Source organism: Carcharhinus amblyrhynchos, chromosome 19 (genome assembly GCF_965287045.1).
Source record: "Carcharhinus amblyrhynchos chromosome 19, sCarAmb.v2.hapA, whole genome shotgun sequence".
Lineage (NCBI taxonomy): Eukaryota > Metazoa > Chordata > Chondrichthyes > Carcharhiniformes > Carcharhinidae > Carcharhinus > Carcharhinus amblyrhynchos.
Window position 1 is genome coordinate 32,872,999 of NC_137342.1, and position 21,249 is coordinate 32,894,247.

At 43.5% G+C, this 21,249-nt stretch overlaps 2 protein-coding genes across 7 annotated transcripts in view; one reads left to right on the forward strand and one right to left on the reverse strand.

Annotated features, from left to right (window-relative positions):
- Nucleotides 1-21,249, forward strand: part of endou2 (endonuclease, polyU-specific 2) — a 200,289-nt gene that overhangs the window by 131,680 nt on the left and 47,360 nt on the right. The window contains exon 3 of the mRNA XM_080207536.1: nt 7,052-7,306. Coding sequence (XP_080063662.1) covers nt 7,299-7,306 — 8 coding nt within the window. The 5' untranslated portion in view covers nt 7,052-7,298. The remainder of the gene's footprint in view (nt 1-7,051; nt 7,307-21,249) is intronic.
- Nucleotides 1-21,249, reverse strand: part of kcp (kielin cysteine rich BMP regulator) — a 196,424-nt gene that overhangs the window by 128,015 nt on the left and 47,160 nt on the right. The window lies entirely within an intron of this gene.

The window sequence follows — 21,249 nt, forward strand, 5'->3', positions numbered from 1 at the left end:
AGGAAGCCAATGCAAGTCAGTGAGCATGGGAGCGACAGATTAAAAGGATATAGCTGAGTGGGGGAATGGGAATATAGGCAACAACAGAGTTTCGGATGAGCTGAGGTTAGCCAAGAGTGGAAGTTGGGAGGTCATCCTGGAGAATACTGGAATAGACCCAATTATAAATCAGAATAATAGAAGATCAGAGAGATTATCTAATGTTCTTTCCCTTAATAGTGTTGTTACCATTTATATCATCATCACCAAGTGTAGGATATACACTGGGGTTAGGGGGGAACTGGGTTAGGGTGGGTTTCGTCGGTCGAGCTGGTGAGAGGGAGAGCAGCACCAACTGCAGCAGACTGATTGGACGGGAAACGTTTATGTTGTGATTTTAGTTCTTTCCAAAGCTGGAATGAAATACCACTTTAAGAGTAAGTGCGTACAGATTCCAGTCATCCAGAACATTCCTGTCTGCATTCCCTCACCTCCCCCATTCTTAACACTATTCAGCTGAATCTCATTGATTCAATCGCTGTGTCTCAGGCTGCTCTCAATTACAATCTGAAATTCTCAATCTCCCCAACTCCTCCAATTGCTCTTAGACGCTCTCGGATCCACCCACAACCCCCTGCCTGGAACCTCCAAAATGTCATTCCGCACCCAACTCCCTTGGGATCTTAAATACCAATAAAACATATAAAGTTCTTAGTGGGAGCTGAAATCCAATAGGCTCTTACAAAGTCTCGTAAAAGATACAGGATGTGTGTAGTAAATACAAGCTGCTGTCAGAGAGGAAATCTTCAGTCTATTTATTCTCTACCACCCCATGACTTTCACCTCCCAATGACACTCTGACCAGAGTACCTCTTGTATCTCAGCTTATTTCCTGACCTTTCTGGACAATGATTGACAGCACAGATGCAGCCTGATCCATTAACTTGTTTGCCCACCAGTACTGGACCTTTATTGATCCTCAGCCAAGATCAGAATACTCAGCGGATACTGGAAATAGCAGCTTTGGCTCCTCACCCTGTCCCCCATTCCCCCCTCACCCCACAACACCCCAGGTGTCCCATTATTTGTCATTTGCCACATGAGGATTTCCTGATAACCAACTGTGGTTGGATAAATAAGAGCTGAATTGTTGAATTCCCTGACTGCTTTTTGGGTCAGTCTGACCTGGAAAAAGTGGAATAGCCTCAAATTGCAAAAATGAAGCACTTTGATCCCAGGTTTTTTTTTAAGTCATTCTTGAGTTGTGGGTGTCGCTGGTTAGACAGCATTTATTGCCCTTCCCTAGTTGCCTTTGAGAAGGTGGAGGAGAGCTGCCTTCTTGAATTGTTGCAGTCCCTGAGCTGTAGGTACCTCCTCAGTGCTGTCAGGGAGGGAGTTCCTGGATTTTGACCCAGCAACAGTGAAGGAATGGCGATATATTTCCAATTCAGGATGGTGACTGTCTTGGAAGGGAACCTCCATGTGGTGGTGTCCCTAGGTATCTGCTGCTGTTGTCCTTCTAGATGATAGCAGTCATGGATTTGAAAGGTGCTGCCTAAGGAACTTTGGTGACTTCCTACAGTGCATCTTGTAGATGGTATGCATGGCTGCCAGTGTTGGTCAGTGGTGGAGGGATTGAATGTTTGTGGAAGGGGTAGCAATCAAGCAGGCTGCTTTGTCCTGGATGAGGGAGTGTTGTTAGAGCTGCACTCTTGCAAGCAAGTGGAGAGTATTCCATTACATTCCTGACTTGTGCCTTGTGGACATGGCTTTGGGGAGTCAGGAGGTGAGTTACTCACAGCAGGATTCCTAGCCTCTCACCTTTTATATGGCTAATCCAGCTCAGTTTCTGATCAATGGTAACCCCTAGGCTGTTGATAGTAGGTGAATCAGTGATGGTAATGCCACTGAATGTTAAGGGGCAATGGTTAGATCCTCTCTTGTTGGAGACGTTCATTGCCTCGCACTTGTGTGCAGCGAATGTTACTTGCCCCTTGTCAGCCTCGATATTGTCCAGGACTTGCAGCATTTGGAGATGGACTGCTTTAATATCTGAGGAGTTGTGAATAGTGCTGAACATTGTGCAGTCATCAGCGAACATCCCCACCTCTGACCTTATGATGGAAGGAAAGTCATTGATGAAGCAGCTGAAAATAGTTGGGCCTAGGACACCATCCTGAAGAACTCCTGTAGTGATGTCCTGGAGCTGAGATGAATTACCACCAAGCACCGCAACCACCTTCTTTTGTGCCAGGTATGACTCCAACTTGCTGAGTGTTTTCCCCCTGATTCCTGCAAATTGACTCCAGTTTTCCTAGGGCTCCTTGATGCCATAGTTGTCAAATGCTGCCTTGATGTCATGGGCAGTCATTCTCACATCATCTCTGGCATCAGTTCTTTTGTCTATGCTTGAACCAACACTGTAATGAGATCAGGATCTGCATAACCTTGGGCATCCCAAACTGTGCCTGCAAGCAGGTTATTGCTAAGTAAATGCTACGTGATAGCACTGTTGATGACCCCTTACATCACTTAACCGAAGATCAAGAGTCGACTGATTGGTCAGTATTTGGTTGGATTGGATTCATCAGCTGAGAAGGGATGGTATGTGATAATCAGCAGGAGGTTTCCTTGCTCATAGGGGCAGCACGGTGCCACAGTGATTAGCACTACTGCCTCACAGCACCAGGGACCCGGGTTTGATTCCTGGCTTGGGTCATTGTCTTTGTGGAGTTTGCATGTTCTCCCAGTGTCTGCATGGGTTTCCTCCAGGTGCTGTGATTTCCTCCCACACTCCAAAGATGTGTGGGTTAGGTGGATTGGCAATGGTAAATTCTCCCTTAGTGTCGGGGGGACTAGCAGGCTAAATATGGGAATAGGGGCTGGGTGGGATTGTGGTTGGTGTAGATTCAGTGGGCCGAATGGCCTCCTTGTGCACTGTAGGATTCTGTGATTCTGTTCAGCCTGATGCCATGAGACTTTGCGGGGTTCAGACTCAATGTTGAAGACTCCTAGCACAACTTCTTCCCAGCTGCATAACTCTGTGCCGATACCTCTACTGGATCTACCCTGCTGGTGGGACAGGACATATCTGAGGATGGTAATGGTGGCTTTTGGGACGTCATCTGCAAGTTATGATTCTGTGAGTATGACTATGTCAGACTGTTGCTTGACTAGTCTGTGAGACAGCTCTCCCAATTTAGGCACAAGCCCCCAAATGTTGGTAAAGAGGACTTTGTAAGGTCAACAGGGCTGGGTTTGCCATTGTCATTTCTGGTGCCAAAGTCAACACTGGGTGGTCTGTCCGCTTTCATTCCTTTTACTTCCATTTGTAGTGGTTGAATATAACTGAGTGGCATGCTAAGCCATTTTGAAAGGGTATTTAAGACTGAATCACATTGTTGTGGGTCTGGAGACACATGATGTAGGCCAAACCATGTAAGGATGGCAGATTTCCTTCCCTAAAGGACATTAGTGAAACAGATGGGTGGGTTTTTCTGACAATCGACAATGGTTTCATATTCATTATTACATATTTAATTTCTGATGCTTTAATGAGTTTTTAAATTTCGCCATCTGCTATGGCGAGGGCCCAGATTTGACAGCAGAATGCAGGGGATTAGGCCTGGCAATAAAGTTGTCAGGCCACTGGAATCTGTCATCAGGAATGATTCATGGAACATTTGGAAAGTATTAGCTGACCAGAACCAACAAGGATTTGTGAAGTGTACAGATTGATGGACTAATCCAGTTGAATTTTTTGAGGTGGTCACAATAAAGTAGATAGGAGTGTGTCTGTGGATGGTGTCACTCCACACTTCAGAAGGGACTTGAGAAGATCATCGACAGATACGAGCACAAAAATTGGACATCACGTTGTGGAATGGGTTGGGAATTCCTTGGCGGTTCGGAGACAAAGGGCAAGGATAAACGGAAAGTCATTTGATTAGTGAGATATGACAAGTGGTGTTCTCCAGGGATCTGTTCAGGTGCCTTAACTTTTCACCATATTTATTGATTAACTTGTATGAAGGAATGGAGAGTTTGATATCCCAGTTCAGAGATCGCACTAAGTTAGGAAGGGCAGTGAGTTGTACAGATGGGGGTAGATAGTCACTTAGTTTTGTCATGCTGCTGATTGGTCATGCTCAATTAGAAAACAGATAGGACAGTCAGGAATCCCCAGGGACCCAGGCGTAACTCCACAACATAGTTTAACAGATTGCCAGTGCTGTTGCTGGTGTGAGTGCAATACACACCAGCAATAACACCACAGTCACCATCTTTCTCGATTGGTTAGGTTTCTCTCCAGGGATAGTGTAAGGCCTCTTAAGGATCAACAAGGTCATCTATATCCAAGATCCACAAGAGATGGGTGAGATCCATGGATGTTAGGGAACTTGGGGAAATAAATAGTGATGTCTTAAGGAGTGTACAGATTACAGAGCAGGAGGTGCTGGAAATCTTAAAGCACATCAAGGTAGATAAATCCCCGGGACCTGATGAAGCGTATCCCAGGACATTGTGGGAGCCTAGGGAGGAAATTGAGGGTCCCCTAGCTGAAATATTTGAATCATCGATTGTCACGGGTAAGGTGCCTGAAGATTGGAGAATAGCAAATATTGTGCCTTTGTTTAAAAAAGGCTGCAGGGAAAAGCCTGGGAACTACAGACCAGTGAGCCTCACATCTGTGATGGGTAAATTGTTGGAAGGTATTTTGACAGACAGGATCTATAAACATTTAGAGGCGCAAGGACTTATTAGGGACAGTCAGCGTGGTTTTTTGAATGGAAAATCATGCCTCACTAATTTGATTGAGTTTTTTGAAGGGATAAACAAGAAAGTAGATGAGGGCAGTGCAGTTGATGTTGTTTACATGGACTTTAGCAAAGCCTTTGACAAGGTCCCACATGGTAGGTTGTTGTATAAGATTAAATCTCACGGGATCCAGGGTGAGATATTTAAATGGATACAAAATTGGCGTCTGTGGTTGTAGATGGTTGTTTTTCAAACTGGAGGCCTCTGACCAGTGGTGTGCCTCAGGGATCAGCGCTGGGTCCATTGTTATTTGTCATTTATATTAATGATTTGGATGAGAATATAGGAAGCATGGTTAGTAAGTTTGCAGATGACACTAAGATTGGTGGCATAGTGGACAGTGAAGGAAGTTGTCTCCAATTGCAACAGGATCTGCAAAAACCCAGCCTGCAGGTGCAGCAGGTGGTCAGGAAGGCTAATGGGATGCTGGCCTTCATAGCGAGGGGGATCGAATATAAAAGTAGGGAGGTCTTGCTGCGGCTGTATAGGGCATTGGTGAGGCCGCAGCTGGAGTACTGTGTGCAGTTTTGGTCGCCGTACTTACGCAAGGATATTTTGGCCTTGGAGGGAGTGCAGAGGAGGTTTACTAGGCTGATACCGGAGTTAAGGGGGTTGAGCTATGAGGAGAGGCTGAATAAACTAGGCTTGTACTCGTTAGAGTTTAGAAGAATGAGGGGAGATCTCATTGAGACGTATAAGATGATGAATGGGATGGATAGGATAGAGGTGGAGAGGCTCTTCCCGCTCAGAAAGAACAGTAGGACTAGGGGGCACAGCCTCAAGATAAAGGGGGGGCGGTTTAGAACGGAGTTGAGGAGGAACTTCTTCACTCAAAGGGTGGTGAATCTCTGGAATTCTCTGCCCGTTGAAGTGGTGGAGGCTGCCTCGCTAAATATTTTTAAGACGCGGGTTGATGGGTTTTTGATAAGCGAGGGGATTAAGGGTTATGGGGAGAGGGCGGGAATGTGGAACTGAGACACGACAGATCAGCCATGATCTTATTGAATGGCGGGGCAGGCTCGAAGGGCTGGATGGCCTACTCCTGCTCCTATTTCTTATGATCTTGATCAATTGGGCCAGTGGGCTGACAAATGGCAGATGGAGTTTAATTTAGAGAAATGCAAGGTGATGCATTTTGGTAGATTGAACCAGGGCAGGACTTACTCAGTTAATGGTAGGGCTTTAGGGAGAGTTACAAGGGGTACATGTTCATAGCTCCTTGAAAGTGGAGTCACAGGTGGACAGAGTGGTGAAGAAGGCATTCGGCATGCTTGGTTTCATCGGTCAGAACACTGAATGCAGGAGTTGGAACGTCTTGTTGAAGTTGTACAAGACATTGGGAAGGCCACACTTGGAATATTGTGTGCAATTCTGGTCACCCTATTATAGAAAGGATATTACTAAACTAGAAAGAGTGCAGAAAAGATTTACTAGGATTGAGTTATAAGGAGAGACTGGATAGACTGGGACTTTTCTCTCTGGAGCGTAGCAGGTTGAGGGATGATCTTATAGAGGTCTGTAAAATGATGAGAGGCACAGATCAGCTAGATAGTCAATATCTTTTCCCAGAGGTACGGGAGTCTAAAACTAGAAGGCATAGGTTTAAGGTGAGAGGGGAGAGATACAAAAGTGTCCAGAGGAGCAATTTTTTCACTCAGAGGGTGGTGAGTGTCTGTAACAAGCTGCCAGAGGTGGGAGTAGAGGCAGGTACAATTTTGTCTTTTAAAAAGCATTTAGATATTTACATAGGTACGATGGGTATAGAGGGAAATGGGCCAAATGTGAGCAATTGAGATTAGCTTAAGGGTTTTAAAAAAGAAAGGGTGACGTGGACAAGTTGGGCCAAAGGGCCTGTTTCCATGCTGTAAACCTCTATGACTCCATCCACAATATAGCCCTGCCCCCAAGTTATGGACCTTCTGATTGAAATTTCCTGCAGTTGTTCTGAATTTCTGTCCAAATTGGCAGCAGATGTTCAGGGCCAGCTGGAAAGTCTTTTCTGATGTTTTTATTGCAGTGTTTTGAGAACTATATTTTAATTGGTCCTCATTAAAACCTATTCTATGTCTTCAGTTATAAGTCGCACTGAAAACTGTAATGTTCCCCCTCAGTGCAGACTGTTAAACATGCAGTATCACTTTGTGCCTGGAGAATAGGTATCTGAGAGGCAAGCTTTCTTGGGCCCTGATTATTCTCACCCATTCTGATGAGTTTGTCAACTTATGTTGGAATTTCCTGTTGTTGACACTTTCAGGTCTAAAGTCTGGCATGACCCAGAGGAAATGTCAATGTGACACTGAAGGTGCTGATGCAGGAAGGGGATTTGGGAGCTTCATTGTTCTATCCACCTGAACATTATTAGCAGAAATCTGAACTATCCTCTTAGCAGATCACAGCAAAGGGGCTGGGAAAAACCTTTCAACAGCAACCATTTAATGACCTGAGGTAACTTCCTCGTCTTATCAAAGCCTACCTCCTTACTCAGAAGGCTATGAAAGGAAATGGAAAGGTAGGTATGACTCTGTTATATTATCCCAATATGATTTAGGAACTATTTGTGTTGAGAATGCCGTCTCACTCATGACAGTCTGTGTATCAAACTCACAATGTATCTGTTCACAACACATCGAAATCCATTTGATGAAGCTTAAGCGTTTGAGTGTGTAAATGTGATTATTTCAATTGTGCGGAGGGTGTGGAGAGTCTGCAGAAGGATCTAGATAGGCTGAGCGAATGGGCCAGGAAATGGCAAATGGAATTTAATGTTGGCAAGTGTGAGGTGGTCCACTTTGGTAGGAATAATGGTAGGAAGGACTATTACTTACGTGGCGAAAAACTGCAGCAGGCGACGGTGCAGAGGGACCTCGGGGTCCTTGTGCATGAGACGCAAAAACCCAGCTTGCAGGTGCAGCAGGTGGTCAGGAAGGCAAATGGGATGCTGGCCTTCATAGCGAGGAGGATTGAATATAAAAGTAGGGAGGTCTTGCTGCAGCTGTATAGGGCATTGGTGAGGCTGCAGCTGGAGTACTGTGTGCAGTTTTGGGCGCCGCACCTGCGCAAAGATATTTTGGCCTTGGAGGGAGTGCAGAGGAGGTTTACTAGGCTGATGCCGGAGTTGAGGGGGTTGAGCTATGAGGAGAGGCTGAATAAACTAGGCTTGTACTCGTTAGAGTTTAGAAGAATGAGGGGAGATCTCATTGAGACGTATAAGAAGATGAATGGGATGGATAGGATAGAGGTGGAGAGGCTCTTCCCGCTCAGAAAGGACAGTAGGACTAGGGGGCACAGCCTCAAGATAAAGGGGGGGCGGTTTAGAACGGAGTTGAGGAGGAACTTCTTCACTCAAAGGGTGGTGAATCTCTGGAATTCTCTGCCCGTTGAAGTGGTGGAGGCTGCCTCGCTAAATATTTTTAAGACGCGGGTTGATGGGTTTTTGATGAGAGGGAATTAAGGGTTATGGGGAGAGGGCGGGAAAGTGGAACTGAGCCACGACAGATCAGCCATGATCTTATTGAATGGCAGGGCGGGCTCGAAGGCCTACTCCTGCTCCTATTTCTTATGTTCTTAAACCTCCAGAACCCACAAGATGAAACGGAGTGCAGAATGAAGCATCATCACCTCTCTGAGCCAGACTCCAAAACCCCCAGCTTCAAAGAGGGGACGGCCACTTTCAGCAAGCTTCAGTTCCTAGGCTACAAGTGACCTGGCATCCACCTTGGAACAGCTAACTCTGAACGGGCTGGGAATTCAGCCTAGGTGGAGAGGGGCAGAAACAGAGAGAAGAAGGGAGAGTTGCATGGGTTTCCTCCAGATGTTCCAGTTTCCTCCCACAGTCCAAAGATGTGCGGGTTAGGTTGATACGCTAAATTGACCCTTATATCAGGAGGATTAGCAGGGTAAATATGAGGGGCCACGAGAATAGGACCTGGGTGGGATTGTGGTCAGCGCAGACTTGATAGGCTGAATGGCTTCCTTTGACATTGCAGGGATTCTATGAAAAAAAGATTGTTTAAGGCTGCTGAAATCGGGTGTCAAACTCATTTTAGTCTTTCTCTAACATTCACTAACAAGCAGCTGTGCAGTGCCTGGAGAATTGGCCCTTCTTAAAATTCCTGATGCAGACATGATTGTGATTGTGCTGAACATATCTTGGCAATGACTGAAAGTTTGGCCCTCAGTTTCCCAACAAGTACATTAGAAACTACTCAACTGTTGAACAGAGAATGAAGGACAATCACTCAGTTTCCTAGCTGTTCCTACACCAGATCCAACACCATCTCCCTTGGGATGACTTGTCTCTCTTTATGCTATGGGCACTGAGGTCAACAACAACCTCAATTACTGCAGAAATGAGATTAGCTAATTTAACACAGACCTGGGACCAAGCAGAGCTGGTCCTATAGCAGCGTTTGGTCGACATTGTCAAGGGCTCTTGGCTATGTATGTTTTTAAGCACAATGGGTAAAATATGGTACTGGATGATGAATTAACAATGCTGATCTGCAGATGCATTAGGTGGAATGTGGGCATTTCTCTTTAGGTGTTGAATAAGGGGTAAGAAGTTGTAGGAACCTGATTATAGTTGGACCTCAGCATTTCCAGAATCTGTTCCCCAAAATTAATACAGTGCCAACACTTTAGAACTAATCTGACCCAATGACATCAGTGTATGTATGGGCCAGTGCTGAATCAATTTTATTTTCCATCCAACCCATACCAAACCTGTCGCTGGAGTGTTCCATGGGACAACGTGTGAGAGTTTTACTCTGTGCTCTGGGTGGCACAATGGTTAGCACTGCTGTCTCACAGTGTCAGAGACCCAGGTTCAATTCTGGCTTTGGATGACTGTGCGAAGTTTCCACATTCTCTCCGTGTCTGCATGCATTTCCTCCTGGTGCTCCAGTTTCCTTCCACAGTCATGCTAAATTGTTTATTAGGGTCCAAAGATGTGTAGGTTAGGTGGATTAGCCATGGTAAATGCGTGAGGTTATGGGGATAGGACAGTGGGATGCTCTTTCAGAAAGTTGGTGAAGACTTGATGGGTTGAAAGGTCTCTTTCTGCACTGCAGGGATTCTATGGTATTAAACCTGTCCTAGGAGTGTTTGATGGGACAATGTGAGAGAGCTTTCCTCTGGATTAAACCTATTCTGGGAGTGTTCAATGGGACAAGATGTCACAGAATCGTAGAATGATACAGTACAGATGAAGGCCATTGAGCCCAATATGCTGTGCTGGCTCTTTGGTCGAATTATCCAATTAATCCCACTACTCTGTTCTCTCATTGTCTTGTAAATATTTTTATTCAAGTATTCATCAAATTTTCCACTGGATTTTATTGTTAAATCTGCTTCCACGGGCAGTACATTCTAGGTCAGAACAAATCACTGGAGTCCAAATTTGCCTCATCTTTCTTGGTCTTTTACCAAAATGTTGTCAATCTATTTTATTTAGTTACTGTCTCTTCTGTCACTGCAAACATTCTCAAAGTTTTGACTTATTTACTGTCCCTGAACTATTTATGATTACCACCTCTATCAAATCTTCTTTTAACATACTCTGTCCCAAGAGGAATAACATCAGCATTTTCCTCCTAGCTGAAGTCCCTCATCCCTAGTGCCATTCAAATAAATCATTTCTACACTCTTTCCAAAACCTTGACATCCTTCTGATGATGACCAGAATTGAACCCAATACTCCAGCTGAGGCCTAATCAGAGTTTTATAATGGTTTGGCATAGTTTCTTTGCTTTTGTATTCTATTCCTCAATTAATTAAGCCAAGAGACCCTTCCATTCCTTCAATATTCCCGTTTCCAAAGAGGATTGGAAGATTGTGTGTACAGCCTCCACAATTTCCACCCTTACGTCCCTCAGTAGTCTCTGCTGCGTCAGGTTGTGTGGCTTCTCTACTTTGAGAACTTTATCTATTTTTACCTTATCCACTGGGACGACTGTTGTCTCCTTTGTTTCTTCATGGGCAGTATGCCAGAATAGCTGGGAATCAAAGGGCTAATGAGAGCAAGGAACGTACAGTCATTAATGTCAGTAGAGGAAATGTACTAGAGAGACTAATGAGACTAAATCTTACAAATCCCCGAGACCTATTGGCATGCTTCCCAGAACTCCAACAGAGATGACTGCAGAGATAATGGAGGCATCGGCTATGATCTTCCAGAATTCCCAAGGTTTAGAACATTCCTAATGGATTAGACACAGCAAATGCAACACCACCACTCAAGGAAGGAGGAAAAGGAAAAATAAACAGGAAACTACCAGTTAGCCTGAAATCATTCATCAGAAAAATGCTGAAATTAATTATGGAGGTGCTAACAAGACATTTTGCAATTCATAATCTGACTAGGCAACCAACAAAATCAGATCTGACAAATTTATCAACAGCATTTTGAGAATGTGACTAGCAGGATAAATGAAGGAAATCCCGTGGATGCAGTATATTTTCAAAAGATATTTGACAAAGTGATGATAACACAAGACGAGGGCTTGTGATATTGAGGGTAATATATCAGCATGGAGACAGAATTGGTTCATTCGGAGAGGGAAAAAAACAGATAAGTGCATAAGATATAAAAGCAGAATTAGGTCATTCAGCTCATTTAGTCTGCTCTCCTCATCCCCATTTTCCTGCCTTCTCCCCATAACCTTTCAACTCATTACCAATTAAAAATCTAACTCCTCCTCAAATTTACTCTGTGCCAGCATCCACTGCACTTTGGGGTAGCGAATTCCACAGATTCACAACTCTTCCAACTCTGTTTTATATTTGCTATCCCTATCCTAAGACTATGACCTCTCGTCCTAGCATGCCCCACCAACAGAAGCATTCACTTCACATCTACTTTATCCATACCTTTTATCATCTTGAATACCTCAATTTGATCTCCCCTCATTCTTCTAAATTCCAGAGAGTATAGGCCTGAACTGTTCAATCCCTCTTCATATGACAAACCCCTCATCTCTGGAATCAATATAGTAACCTCCTCTGAACTACCTCCAATACCACCATATTGTTCCTCAAATAGGAGGACCAAAACTGTGCACAATACTCCAGCTGCAGCCTCACTAATGCCTTGTATAGCTGCAACAATATTTGCTTATTTTTATATTCTATTCCTTTATTTATAAATGTCAACGTTCCATTCACTTTCTTTATTATCTGCTGTACCTGCATGCTAGTTTTCTGTGACTCATGAGAGAGGACACCCAGATCCCTCTGCACCGGAGCATCCTGAAGTCTCTCCCCATTTAGATATTAAGTTACCTTACCATTTTTGCAACCAAAATGCATGACCTCACACTTATCTATGTTAAACTCCATCTGCCACATTTTGGCCCACTCTCCCAACCTATGTCCATTTGTAAGGTTCTTATTTCCTCATTGCAACTACTGTCCCATGTATTTTTGTGTCATCTGCAAATTTGGCTAGAGAGCGTTCTATTCCTATATCCAAGCCATTAATACAGATTGTAAATAGCTGGGCCTAAGGACCAAACTCTGTGGCACCCCACTAGTTATTTCCTGCCATCCAGGAAAAAAAAAACATTTATCCCTACTCTCTGTCTTCCATCCATCAGCCAGTCACCTATCCAAGCTAATCTCATGTGATATAACCTTGCGAATTAACCTTTTGTGCAGCACCTTATCAAACACCTTCTGGAAGTCCAGATATACCACAGCTACAGGGTCCCCATTATTCACTTGTTACATCCTCAAAGAATTCTAGCAAATTAGTCAAACATGATTTGCCTTTCATAAAACCACGCTGACTCCGATGGATAGTGTTTTGACTTTCCAAATGTAATGATATTTCTTCCTTGATAATTGATTCTAACACTTTCCCAAAAACAGATGTTAAACTAACTGTTTAACATAATTTTGCCTCCCTTCCTTTTTGAATACGAGCATTTTTCAAACCTATTGGAACCTTTGCTGCATCCAGGAAATTTTGGAATATTATAACCATAGGATCCACTATCTTCCCCACCACTTCTTTTAATGCCCTAGGATGTAGGGTGCCAGGCAAAAGGCAGGGAATTATAGGCCGGTTAGTTTAACGTCTGTTGAGGGTAAAATGTTACAATCCGTCATCAAGGAGGAAATTGCGAGGCATCTTGAGGGGAATTGCTTGATAGAGCAGACGCAGCACGGTTTCGTTAAAGGGAAGTCGTGTCTGACAAATTTACTGGAGTTCTATGAGGATGTGTCTAGGGCGGTGGATAGAGGAGAGCCGGTGGATGTGGTCTTTCTTGATTTTCAGAAGGCGTTTGACAAGGTACCTCACAAGAGGTTATTGCAGAAGGTCAGGGGACATGGTGTTGGGGGTAGGGTGTTAGCGTGGATAGAGGATTGGTTGTCAAATAGGAGGCAGAGAGTGGGGGTCAATGGGTGCTATTTGGATTGGTGGTTGGTGACTAGTGGAGTGCCCCAGGGGTCGGTGCTGGGGCCTCAGCTATTTACCATTTATATAGATGATCTGGAGGAGGGAACCGAGTGTATGGTGTCAAAATTTGCTGATGACACCAAGATTGGTGGAACGGCAAATTGTGCGGAGGGTGTGGAGAGTCTACAGAAGGATCTAGATAGGCTGGGCGAATGGGCCAGGAAATGGCAAATGGAATTTAATGTTGGCAAGTGCGAGGTGGTCCACTTTGGTAGGAATAATGGTAGGAAGGATTATTACTTACGTGGCGAAAACTGCAGCAGGCGATGGTGCAGAGGGACCTTGGGGTCCTTGTGCATGAGTCGCAAAAACCTCGCTTGCAGGTGCAGCAGGTGGTCAGGAAGGCGAATGGGATGCTGGCCTTCATAGCGGGGGGGATTGAATATAAAAGTAGGGAGGTCTTGCTGCGGCTATATAGGGCATTGGTAAGGCCGCAGCTGAAGTACTGTGTGCAGTTTTGGGTGCCGTACTTACGCAAGGATATTTTGGCCTTGGAGGGAGTGCAGAGGAGGTTTACTAGGCTGATGCCGGAGTTGAGGGGGTTGAGCTATGAGGAGAGGCTGAATAAACTAGGCTTGTACTCGTTAGAGTTTAGAAGAATGAGGGGAGATCTCATTGAGACATATAAGATGTTGAATGGGATGGATAGGATAGAGGTGGAGAGACTCTTCCCGCTCAGAAAGGACAGTAGGACTAGGGGGCACAGCCTCAAGATAAAGGGGGGGGCGCGGTTTAGAACGGAGTTGAGGAAGAATTTCTTCACTCAAAGGGTGGTGAATCTCTGGAAATTCTCTGCCCGTTGAAGTGGTGGAGGCTACCTCGCTAAATATTTTTAAGAAGCGGGTTGATGGGTTTTTGATAAGAGAGGGGATTAAGGGTTATGAGGAGAGGGCGGGAATGTGGAACTGAGCCATGACAGATCAGCCATGATCTTATTGAATGGCGGGGCAGGCTCGAAGGGCTAGATGGCCTACTCCTGCTCCTATTTCTTATGTTCTTATGTAGGCCATAGGGCCTGGGGGACTTATTCCAGTAGTTCGCTAAGTACCTTTTCTCTATTGATGTTGATTATTTTAAGTTCTACCCTCTCTATTATATCTAATAGGACTTACCTGTTCCTATAGGAATGGTACTAGTGTCCTCCACTGTGAAAACTGAGGCAAAGTATTGATTTAGCATCTCTGCCATTTCAGTGTTCCCTACTATTAACTCTCCAGTTTCATCTTCCAAGGGACCAACATTCACTTGAGAGACTCTCTTCCCTTTTATATACCTATAGAAGCGTTTGCTATCCTTCTTGATATTTTGTGCTAGTTTTCTTTTGTAATTTACCTTCGCTCTTTTTATTACTTTTTTAGTATCCCTTGGTTTATGTTTGAAAGTTTCCCAATCTTTAATCTGCCACTGGCCTTTGCAATATTTTTTGACTTTATATTGTCCTCGACTTCCTTATTTAGCCCTGGATGTTTTTTACCTCCCCACCCCCCCACCCTTCCTCACTGTGATATATTTTAGTTGTGAGGACTTGAGTATCTCCTTAAATGTTGCCACTGCTTATCCACTGTCCTGTCTTTTAGCCTTCTTGCCCACTCTATTCTAGCCAAATCTGTCCTCATGCTTATGTAATTTCCTTTGTTTAATTCCAGAACGCTAGCATGGGACTCCACTTTCTCACCACCAAACTGAATTCTGAAATCTATCACACTATGGTCCCCACTCCCTAGGGGATCCTTATCTATGAAGTCATCAATTAATCCCTCCTCATTCCACAATACCAAATCTAGAGTAGCCTGTTCCCTGGTTGGTTCCACAACGTACTGTTCTAAGAAGGAATCTCTAATACATTCAATGAACTCTGCCTCCAGGTTTCCCTTCCCAATTTGATTCTTCCAATCTATGTGCATATTAAAATCACCCACGATTATTGCCATAACTTTCTTGCAAGCCACCAGTATTTCCTCGTTTATACTGTGCCCCACAGTGGAACTACTGCTTGGGGACCTATAGATTACTCCTACCAAGTACTTCTTTCCTTTGCTATTTCTTATTTCTACCCAGACTGATTCCACATCTTGATCTCCCATGCTTATGTCATTTCTCATTACAGCACTGATCTCTTCCTTCACTAGCAAAGCTACACCACCTCCTTTTTCTTTCAGTCTATCTTTCTGAAATGCTGAGTACCCTTGGATATTCAATTCCCAGACCTGGTCTCTTTGTAACCTTGTGATTTCAGTAATTGCCTCCAAATCATACCCATCTGTATCTATTTACATCATTAAGTCATTAATTTTGTTCTGAATGCTTCATGCATTTAGATACAATGCTTGTAAATTTGTTCTATTGGTAAATTTTCCTACTCTTTTTTAATTCCTTGGTGCATAAAGACATTCATCTGTTCTGTCCCTTCCCTTTATTGTCTGGTAACCATCCATCATATTACTAACCTGCACTCTGACCTCCTCCTTCAGTTTGGGTTTTCTAATTTCCCCTACAACTGAAGTCTCCATCCCCCATTATTCAGTTTAAAGCCCTATCAACAGCCCTAGTTACACAATTTGCTAGGACTCTGGTCCCAGCATGATTCAGATGAAGACCACTCCATCTGAACAGGTCCCTTCTTACCCAAAATTGGTGCCAATGTCCCTTGAATTCAAACCCATTCCTCCCACACCAGTCTTTAAGCCACGCATTTATCTGTTTAATCTTATTGACCCTGTGCCAATTAGCTTGTGGCTCAGGTAGTAATCCAGAGATTATTACCTTTTTGGTTCTGCTTTTTAATTTAGCTTCTAGCTGTTCATACTCCCTTAGAAAAACCTCTGTTCTTGTTTTATCAATATCATTGGTACCCATGTGGACACGACAACCGAGTCTTTACCGTCTCACTCTAAGTTCCTCTGCAGCCTAGATGAGATATCCTGAACCTGAGCATCAGGTAGGCAACATAACCGTGGAGACTCCCGATCCTGGTCACAGAACATAGTGTCATACTCCTAACTATGCTATCCCAAATTACATCTGCACTTCTTTTCTCTCCCCCCACTTGAATGAATCCCTGCACCACAGTGCTCTGATCAGTTGGCTCATCCTCTCTGCAGTCCCCATCCATCTACACAGGGAGCAAGAATCTTGAACCTGTTGGACAAGGACAAGAGCTGAGGCTCCTGCAACCCTACCTCTTAAGTCCCTCTTCCTGCCTCACCCTGCTGTCCCTAACCACTGGCTGAATTCAAGTTAGTTAGTCTAAGGGTATGACTACCTCCTGAAACAGTGTCCAGGTAAACTCCCCCCTCCCTGATGTGTCACAGTGTCCAAAGCTCAGAATCCAGCTCATCAACTCTGAGCCAGAGTTCCTCAAGCAACAACACTTATTACAATCATACTCAATGGGGTCCACCAGCTCCCACATCATGCAGAAACAACACATCACTTGTTGCACATTAATGTGGTCATGCGCTTACACAAATTTCCTCACACTCTAAAAGATATTAGAAGGTATGTGGGGCATCGTCAAGGTGGTAGGCTGCAACAAGCAGAGTGCTGAAAGCATCAGTGCTGGGGTCTCAGAAATTTAAAATGTAATGACTTAGATTAAGGGACTGAGTCATTTATCCATGTTTGCTAATGATACAAGATGAGACAGTGTGCTGATTGCAGATTGATCCTTAAAAGGGACAATGTGAGGGTTACATGATCTAGGAGCCAAGCGGGGAACGGGGGGGGAGAAATCACCCTGGTAAGTGTGGACTTCTATACTCAGAGTCATCTCGAGAGCTGATTTAGCCATGAGGCTGCAAATCTCTGTAAATGTACCAAATTATGTTTTCCCTAAACTGGTGAATGAGCACCTTTACAGACAGTAAGCTGTGAGGGGGGCACAAAAAGATTGCAAAGAGATGGATTGAGCGAGTGAGAAATAAAGTGGCAAATTTTCAACAGTGTGGGAAAATATGTGATTATTCATTTTGGTAGAAAGAACTGAAAAGCAGTTTTTTTTTAAGTGGTGAGAAACTTTGAAATATTGATATAGAGTGAAATTTGGTATCCTCACAAAGGAAATATAAATAGCCTGTTGTATTCCAGAACTCTGGGGATTGAAGTCAAGGATATGAAAGTTTTGCTACAAGTATTCAGGGCTTTGGAGAGTATAACTAGAGTACTCAACACAGTTTTGGTCTCCATATCTAAGGAAGGGTGTACTTGCCTTGGAGGCAGTGTAGTGAAGGCGCATTCAGATCAGAGCGTTATCCTATGATGACAGGTTAATAGATTGTGCATACAAACTCTGGAGATGAGAGGAATGAGAAATGATCACATTGCTGTAGAATAGAGTATTAATAATAATAATTAAAAATGTCACTTGTAAGATTTTGAGGGGCTTGACAGAGTAGATGCTTCCATTTAATTGGAACACTCTAGAACTAAGGGGCATATTCTCAGGATAAAGGATTGATCATTTAAAACTAGATGAGGAGGAATGTCTTTTCTCAAAAGGTTAATGTAAAGATGCTCATTCACCAGTTTAGGGAAAACACATTATTTACAGGCTACAACTACACAGAGGCTTACAGCCTTATGGTTGCAATCAGCTCCTGAGATGCCTGAGAACAGTAGCCCGCACTTATCATGGTGACTCCCCCACCCTGCTCCCTGATTGGTTCCCAGGTCATGTGACCATTACTTACTCAGCTGATTGATCTTTAAAGGGACAATCACATTCCTTCCCCTCCATGTCCCTTTATCACAAATTACAATACTCAATTTACATGGTCCTAGATAATTAAAATTTAGTATTTGAATTTAGTCAATCAAGTCCATCATTGCAGAACAGTGTAGCTCCTCTGCCTGGGGCACTTCCACAGGATTGCTGTCAGCTGAAACCACAATGACAGGTGCCTCTTCAGGCACAGGCAGTTCAGTTTTCTGTTTCCATAGAGACATTGGTTGTGCCTACGACATTACAATCAGGTGCTAAAACAGTCAGCAACATTTCCTGATGGCCATATACTTCCTGATGGCAAACCTAGCTCTGGGGCATCTCTTTGTTTTCTCAAATGGTTTGTGTGTTTTACGTCCACTTGATAGGATAAGGATCCAGTATTAGAGACAAAGATTTCAGGGACCCAACTCAACACACTTCCAAAATTTCTCACTTTGCCACCAACTGCGTTGTCTCACATGAATCCTGACTGCCTTGGCTGGCCTCTTCCCTTCCAGGGAAATTTGGAAACACGAGGCTCGATCTCATTCTGAGATGATGGTTCATTAACAACTCTGCTGGTGGGACTCCTGTTGTTACATGTGGAGTGGTCCAGTAGCCAAGAAGGAAGTGTGAAATTCTGGTCTCCAGGGTTCCACCTAACTGCTTCTTTAGGCCAGACTTAAAAGTTTGGGTGTCTCGCTCCGCTAGTGTGTTGGTTGCTGAGTGGTAAGACACAGTCCTAAGATGCGTGAAATCAGAGAGGGTGGTGAAGTTCTGAAACTCAGCACTTGTGAATGTTGGCCATTCATCCCATCGAATCTGCACCAGCTCTTCAAAAGAGCATTCCACCCAGATCCTCCCCTCCACCCTGTTCCCTTAGCCCAGCGTATTTACCATGGCCAATCCGCCTAACCGACACATATTTGGATTGTGGGAAGTAACAGAGCACCCGGAGGAAACTCATTCAGACACGAGGAGAATGTGAAAACTCCACACAAACAGTCACCCAAGGCCAGAATTAAACCCAAGTTTCTGGCACAATGAGACAGCAGTACTAATCATTGTGCCACCCATCTTCAATTAAAGAAAGCAGATACTGATCAACATACAACACTGGATTTATGGTTGTTTTACTATCAACAAAAATGAACCATCTGGTTTCATGACAGATATGATGGGGATAGCCCAGTACTCATTGTAATTGGTTCTAACACACCAACGTTAACAAATGTACTAATTCTTCTTTGACCTTGGGATGAATTGTACATGGCAGCACTCTTGGATCTTGGATACTTTTTGGTTGACTATTAGGTTTAACTTGAATTTCACTTGAACTCCTTTCATTGAACCATGTTTGTTTGAAAACATGCTTGTGTTCTCCAGAAGATGCTCTAGGTCTGTTTTGACATTGACCGAACTGTTGACAGCTCTCCAATTAAGCTTTATCTTCTCTAACCATGATCTCCCAAATAGACCTGGAAAATTAATATGGACCACATGGAGAGGCAACTCTGCTGTTTGTCCATTCAGCCGTACCTTGTTGGAAGCTGAGGGTAGACTTGGTAGATGCCTACAAAATTATGAGAAGCATAGACGGGGCGGACAGTCAAAGGCTTTTTCCCAGGGTGGAAGTGTCAATTACAAGGTGGTACAGGTTCAAGGTGAGAACCTTTTTAAGGTTGCCACAAACTGAGCAATACCTTCGCCTTCTACTTGATTCCTTCAATGGAATCTGAACTGTTTTGCAATGATCAGTGGCTCTGGTGAATAGTGCTCTTCAAGGATCTTTGCCAAGCCATTCTAAGATTTGGTTCCTGACTTTATTGGAGAAACCAAGCTCCAAAGCAAATTATAGGCTTTACTTCCTACTGTACTGTGAAAAGCTGGTACAAACAACTTGTTTGCAAATGTATTCACTTGTACAAACTACTGAAAACACTCGGCATAGGAACTCCAAGATTCATTCTCTTCATTGAAAGAGCCCATGGATCCTAATTGACCCATCATTTCTCCTGCAAGCACTAGTGACTCAAGACTGCTCAGTATATATATTTTTTAACTGTCTTCCCAGTACCCCTTTTTTACCCTGGAGATCGTTGACTTGATGTTTTTTTTTCAAACAGTCCCAACTGTACAGCAAAACATTCCTTCTTTTCAAATATGCCAGTTACTGCTTGGAATTTCATCCTTCTCTGATTGGAAAAAACCCTCTTAAAACCACACAGAGAGCATTTTCTTACTTCACTGGCACTTCAATCTTTAACCCTGTTGTTGTTTCTCCCTAGCCTGCTAATATTCAAAGTGTGAGGAGTCACAATGATTTTTTTTCCTTCAACTTGGGATCTTTTCTTGATGAAACAAAATCCCAACCTGGTGTCAATTTTCTTTCTGTAATGTTCTAACTATGTTAGAGGTTGTGGATTTTAACAAAGAGAAAGAATGTGGTTTGCACATGTGGATTCGAAGTAACAAATTTATTCCAGAAGATGTTCTCTGAACTGCACTGGAGTACAAACTGAAAGTAAAACACAGCAGTCTGTGGCATCACCCTAACAACATCACCATCAATTCATGCGATGACTCTTAAAGCAACTCGCAGCACTTTCAAATATTTAACAGCTTGCAGGCCTTTTATTTTGCCCAATCATCCTTGAAGACTGTCTGATATTTCTTGATCAGTTCAAGCAGTTCCCTTTCCTGCACTTGAAAAATCTTGGTCCAATATAACTTGACTTTGTTAAGCCACCTTGGCTGAGGAGGCTTGGGTCGCTTGTCTGTCACTATGATCACTGGGAGTTGGGCAGAAAGTTGCCCAAGCTTACAGGTAGCATTGCTGTGTCCATTAGATTTATCACTTCTATACAAGTCATTAAGTTGGCTAACTAACTAATTCATATGGACTGAATTTAGTTGACTTATTAGGTGCATCCCTATTTGCAAAGAATACATTATCCCAATCATCTGGATAATCTTGACAATAAGCCCTTAACATTATCCTTAAAGGTTCATACCATCACTCTAACGTTCTGGATGGTATGCAGATGATTTAAATTGTTTTATTCTTGAGCTATCCATAACCTCTTGAGTAACTTTGATGTAAAATTTGACCCTTGATCTGAATGTATTTCTGTGGGTAGTCGTATCTGTTAAAAAATTGAAGTAACTCCTCTATAGTTTTTTTAGCAATAGTATTATGTAATGGAATGGCCTCTGGAAATCTAGCAGACACATCCATTACGGTCAATAGATATTGATTCCTACTTTTTCTTTTAGGGAGGGATCCTATGCA